Genomic DNA, 5,965 nt, shown 5'->3' on the forward strand with positions numbered 1-5,965 from the left:
TAAGGTTGCAATCTAGTCTAATAGGAAGAAACAGGTGGCTGTGGTTTTGTTTTATTAACTTGTTAACTTGTTTCAGTTCTCCATGTATTTCATTTAACCAAACAAATCTTATCTTGGCTGTTTGTTGACTATTTTCCCACAAAACAAGAGTTACCACAATTAACTGAACTAGAGAAATAAGGTGCAGGAAGATAGCTAATAGGATATTCCCTGTGTTTCAAAGCTGGGAGCTCACTTTCCCTGAGGACATACAAGATCTGATTTCAGAAGGAAAAAAAAAAAAAAGTCTTTTCAACCTTCTATCCAAGGGTAAATCTGCTTTCAAGTGACAATTGTTACAAAACACAAGACTACAAAGTACAAAAATATGATCACTGAACTGGTGGTGAAAAACTGAATTATGGAAACCTAAGTTTAGCAAACAAATGCTAAATCCTGAGTATCAAGATCATCTTGAACCTGCTTTATGGAGAGGAAAGAAATGCAAGTAACCTATGATTCTGGCCCAGAATAATTCCTCAACAAATGTATATTTACCGTTATGTTCACAAGAGTTGTGTGTGTGTGTGTCTGTGAGTCTGTGTGTATGTTTTTGTTTGTGTGTCTGTCTGTTTGTCTGTCTCTCCACACCCCTTTATGCTCTTACACAAGAAAACAATGTCTAACCAGCTAACACTGAAAGTCTATATTTTCCAGCACACATCTTCACATCTTCTCATAGGAGTCTTTTGAAGATCACCATTAATAGAAAATAATAGAAATCATATGTTCTTGGTTGTGATATGCAGAGAGAGAGAGAGAGAAAGAGACAGAGAGACAGAGAGACGGGGGGGGGGGTGTTCCTGGCAGGATAAACATGGCCATCAGGGTCTTACCCAGAGCTTCTAGTGAGCTAAGAAATTCTTTAAATCAAACTCAGAAAATTGCTGCACTCTTCAGTCCTCAGTACCTGCCTTTAACTAAGAGTCTAATTCTCTACTTCTAAAAGGAGAGGGGGAAACATTCCTAGAATGTATATCTAACCGCCCTTTGGTTTGATATTCTAATTGTCTGTACACTGTGATCAAATGACATTTTTCTTCTGTAAAATGGGGCCAAAACTGACAGCACAAAGTTGTTGGAAGTACAAATGAGGGGGGAACTTAAGCACCTCCAATTAAATAGGTCCTCCTTTAGTGTTTGTTGAATGAATACTAAAGTGTATGGCTCATAGTAAGTTTTGAGCAAATTTTCTCTTGCATCTCCATGATAAAATTTGTCAAAATAGTAAACAACAAGAAATACTGATTCTAGTTCCCTGATTCTTTGTGCAAAGAAATATATGTTAACGAGTAAAGGAGAGAGAGAGAGAGAGAGAGAGAGAGAGAGAGAGAGAGAGAGAGAGAGACTTGTTGTAAGCTTTTTCTGGAAGGTCCTTGGAGTGAACATAAAAACACTTAGCATGATTAGCAATGGTTTTAGAAACCAATGGGTTTTGCCTGTTCTCCATACAACCCTGACTAACATTAATTCTGCGAATAATGTAAGTCTTCTGTGACTTCTCTTGTTGTCAGGGGTTGTTCTCAAACTATTTCTTTATAAAGGGTCCTCTGCAGTAGCCAAGTAATAGAACTCTCATTTGTATCTTTATTATTCTTAAAGATTGCACAAAATGGAAGCAAGGGCAAAGTACTATATCCACTGTACATCGTTCGTTATAAAACAACATAAACATTTGGACTCTACCAAATAGGATATTTTTTTAATTTATATATTGCGTGCTCTTATATTCATGCGTTATTTTACATTTATCATTATTCTCTCATAAATAATTGCAACTTGACCAATTTATACATCCACTACCACAATATATACTCTATGTGGCAAGGAGTGCTCTTTGACAGGAAAACAGATAGGAAACGGAAAGAGGTGTGTGGGTGTCACATCTACTGTTTCGCTTGCTATGCAGTGAAATGTTTAACATAAAATTCACGCGGAACATCTTTTCAAAAGGCACGATTTCCTCCACAGACAAGAACGTTTGAAAAATGTGTGGCAGTAAAAATCATCACCTTTGAGGGCTCTGAGATGCTTATGTTGATGTGATCCTGAACCTCAAGGCCAGAATTCTTTCAGAATGAGAGGCTATGCCAGAGTCTAGGGGCCTGAATGATGGAGACCCACAACCTATGTGCTATTCATTGGCTGTTTCTTTAACCCTTCGTTAAACTTTGCTCCACTCGAGAATTGGAGCGGCTCACTGTTCCTAATCCGACACCATCCCCAGAATTACGACAATATCAATGAAGCCCTTCTTGTCCCCCACTTCACTCTCTACTGTGTCCACGTCCCTGCTCCTTCCCTGGAAGGCACGTTAGGAGTCTTGCTCGCCACGACCCCCAGCCTCAGGGTCGCTCTGATCGTCAGTGAAGCAGACGTCTACATCACTGTCCTCGCTCTTGGGATCCCCAGACTCCAGAACATAGCCGGGCTCTGCGCCCGGGCCGTCGCCCGCCTTGGCCATCAGGCTCTGGCCTGGGTGGCGGGACTTGACGTGACGCTCCAGGTCTCGGCGGCGCACCAGCACCTTGCCGCAGAACTCGCAGCGGTAGGGCGTATTGCCCTCGGCGTGGAGTCGGATGTGCTTGTTGAGATTGCTGGGGTCGCCGAAGGGCCGCAGGCACACTTTGCACTTGAGCGGCTTGTAGCCCGTGTGCGTCCGCATGTGGATCTTGAGCCCGTACTTGCGCGAGTACAGCTTGCCACAGTAGAGGCACAAGTGGCCGGTCTTGGGCTTGCCTGCCGCGCTCCCGCCACCGCCGCCACCCCCGGGGCCCGCCGCCGCCACTACGGCTGGAGGCAGCGTCCCCGAGTCCAGGCGGGCGCGACCCTTCCCGGCTGCCATCTCGGACAGCTGCTGTGTGTGCATGGCGATCTCGCGGTCGATGCTGGCCAGGGAACCCAGCTCGGCCGGCCCGATCGCCGCCGCTGCCGCTGCTGCCGCCGCCGCTGCCGCCGCGGGGCCGCTCAGATAGGAGATGGACTCCGGGTATTTGAGCAGCCCGCCCAAGTGTAGCTTGAGGGGGTAATAGGCGGCCGGAGGGCCGTAGAACAGGTCTCCGCTGTACACCGTGAAGGCCGGCATGACGGCGGGCAAGGGGCTGCATTCACCGCCTCCGCCGCCGCCGCCGGGGTACGCCTTGAGGCTGCTGGCGTCGAGGGGCGGCAGCGCGCAGCGCTCCACGGGGAGCCCGGGCGCGGGGAGAGCGGCGTAGCGCGCGGCCGGCAGCGAGGGGGCGGCGGCCGCGGCGACCGCAGGGGCCCGCTCCACATGCTTGAAGGCGGACGCCTCTTCCGGGTGACCGGCGAGCAACGGGAAGGCTCGCAGGGCCCCGGGACATGACAGGCCCGCCGGCGGCGGCTCCCCCGCCAGCAGGCACTTGGGATGGTGATGGTGGTGGTGGTGAGCGTGGTGGTGATGGTGGTGGTGGCCCGCGGGGCTCTCCCCACTCCCCGGGCGCCCGCCGGCCCGGCCCCCGCCCAGCAGCCGACCAAGCGCCAGCCCGGGTCCCTTGCCGCCACCGCCCTCTTCCCGGTAGGGGTCGCTCTGCGCAGCGGCCCGGGCCAAGCCGGCCGGCTTGAAAGCCGAGCGCACGCCTGGGTAGAATGGCAGGGCTCCGCTGCCGCTCGAGGAGCCGCCCACGATCCCCAGGAAGTGACTGTGCGCGCGGTCCGGCTGCTCCTTGCCCTTCTTGGGCGTTCCCCACTTGCCCGGCGGCGGGGAGGTGGCCAGGGGCGCCAGGGAAGCCTCCCGCTTGATGCTCTCCCGCGCCCCGCACGCCTGGGCGAGCTGAGCGGTCTGCGCTTGGGGCCGCAAAGCGATTGCCTGGACGGGCGCCGTCAAGTCCGGGACAGTGGGTTTTGAAGGAAGGCCGAGGCCTTCTGCCACCGGGGAAGCTCCGGGCCGGGCCGCGCGCTCCTGGGGCAGGAAGGCGCGGCTCCCGCCGCCGCTGAGCACGCAGTGGAACCGCAGGTGTGCCTTGAGGCTGTTAGGGTAGCGAAAGGTCCTCCAGCAGTACCAGCAGATGTAGCGCTCCTCCCCTGGGCAAGAAAGGCGAGAGTAACAAGTGAGAAGCTAGGGAGCCAGAAGGAAAGGCCAGGCACAGCAGGCACAGTCCGGGTTTGACCTGCGATGTGGCAGAAGCTGGGGTAAAGGATGAAGGTCTTAGCGCCAAGAGATAAAGTTCAGTAACCCTATCAAGAACCTCCCAAAGCGTGTAAATGGCCAACCCTTGTCACTTCCATCCTCAAAGGTCTACTTAAAGTGCAAGACAGGTGACCTGGATCTTTCCAGTGAAGATTTCCACTAAGCCCTCACAGTAAATCTCCTTTGGAAGAGCCCTGCTTGGGAAGGCTAGCCTGGAAAAGCAGAGAGCAGCTGTTGCCTTAAATCAAGTGTTGAGGCTGTGCCGTGCCTGTGCCCATCTGTTGGCGTTTGCAGAATAGGTGGCGTATGTCAAGGAGTTTGGATAAACTGAACAAAGGCCAATCTAATAGTCGTGAGCGCCTCATTACCAGGCGAGACAATATCCTGTATGTATGGGCCATATGTAATCATTCCTTTTCATATAACAATGTCTTTTGTGTCCTCTCTCCGCCCTTTTACCCCCTCCCAGACTTAAAACACTTGCTTGAGGTTTTCCTGGAGCGTGACCAAATGAATCAAGTGAATCCCCACATAAGGATGATGGTTTGCACCCTTATTTCCTACTTTAACTTTATCTAATTGGATTGGAGGTGGGGAAAAACTTCTACTTCCTGATATTCTGTAATGGATGCTGGTATTCTGAGGATGGTGTAGCCTTGACCTATCTGTTGTTTTACCTGGTGGTTAATTAACTCCTAGATAGGTACACAGATATAAGCTTAGAAAACACTTAAGCAAGATAGATTTCATTTAATATATAAAAATGAGAACGGTCCTCAGCTGTTTAAAGTGCAGATTTCTCTACCACAAGTGCTGTGCAGGTGTGCACTTGCAGCAGCGTCAGTTCTGTGTGTCTCTTACATTATAACTGCTTTTCACTTGCTAGGGTCTGTAAACACAACCCAGAGACAGGTACATGAGATAGCTACTAATTGGGTGCTAGAAACTAATTTCTTCGTGCTAGTGTGCATACAATGCAGTTTATTTTTAAAGTGATTGATTGATAATACTAAAGATGTCTGAGAAAAGTTGATTGAGGCATGAGGAAATTCCAAAGTACATTGTAGGTCTCTTAAGATTTACTAGAAACGTTACATTGTCCCTCTTTAGGTGCACTCTGCTCAAACTTCTAAAACATTGCTACAGAACCCGTCATGATGGCACATGCCTTTAATTCTAGCACTTAGGAAGCAAAGGCAGGCAGATCTTTGTGAGTTAGGAGTCCAGCTTGATCTATATAGTGAGTTCCAGACATAACAAGCTGTCCTCAAGGAGGGGCTAGCAGAGTTTATTCCACAAGAGGTCAAAGGAGATCTGGGAGAAATGGGGAGACAAGGACTTATCTATAACAGTCTCTCTCCGTTGTTTATTGAAGACTTAGGCAAGACTATCTCAATATTCCTGCTGCCTATGTAAAGCAGGACTTTATGTAGAAAAGATGTTTTACTAAAACAGCTCTTGGAAAGAGAAGTGATCCCTTAGTTTTCTTTGGGTGTCTGAAATTCAGAAGATCTTTTGCAGCAGTTCTTCAAAAGAGTTTTCCATTTGTTCCAGAATGACTCTGCCAATGGGAAGCCAAGTAAGCTTTGTTCTTAAAAATGAAGGGGCAGTAACTTGATTTTTCTATGAAACGAAACTAACTTAAGTTAGCCAGTATTGTTAAAACAGATGATATTCCTACTTATTTCTTCCTCCTCTCAAAATGTAACAGAAGTGTGTCCATACATGCCTCTCTCTCTCTCTCTCTCTCTCTCTCTCTCTCTCTCTCTCTCTCTCTCT

At 49.1% G+C, this 5,965-nt stretch overlaps 1 protein-coding gene across 2 annotated transcripts in view; it reads right to left on the reverse strand.

The window, feature by feature from the left end:
• Positions 1-1,606: 1,606 nt before the first annotated feature.
• The window catches only part of Prdm13 (PR/SET domain 13), an 8,710-nt gene continuing 4,351 nt past the window's right edge, over positions 1,607-5,965 (reverse strand). For both annotated transcript variants that reach the window (XM_021222433.1, XM_021222432.1), the window contains exon 4: positions 1,607-4,080. In XM_021222433.1, coding sequence (XP_021078092.1) covers positions 2,354-4,080 — 1,727 coding nt within the window. In that variant the 3' untranslated portion in view covers positions 1,607-2,353. The remainder of the gene's footprint in view (positions 4,081-5,965) is intronic.

Source organism: Mus pahari, chromosome 22 (genome assembly GCF_900095145.1).
Source record: "Mus pahari chromosome 22, PAHARI_EIJ_v1.1, whole genome shotgun sequence".
Taxonomy (NCBI): Eukaryota; Metazoa; Chordata; class Mammalia; order Rodentia; family Muridae; genus Mus; species Mus pahari.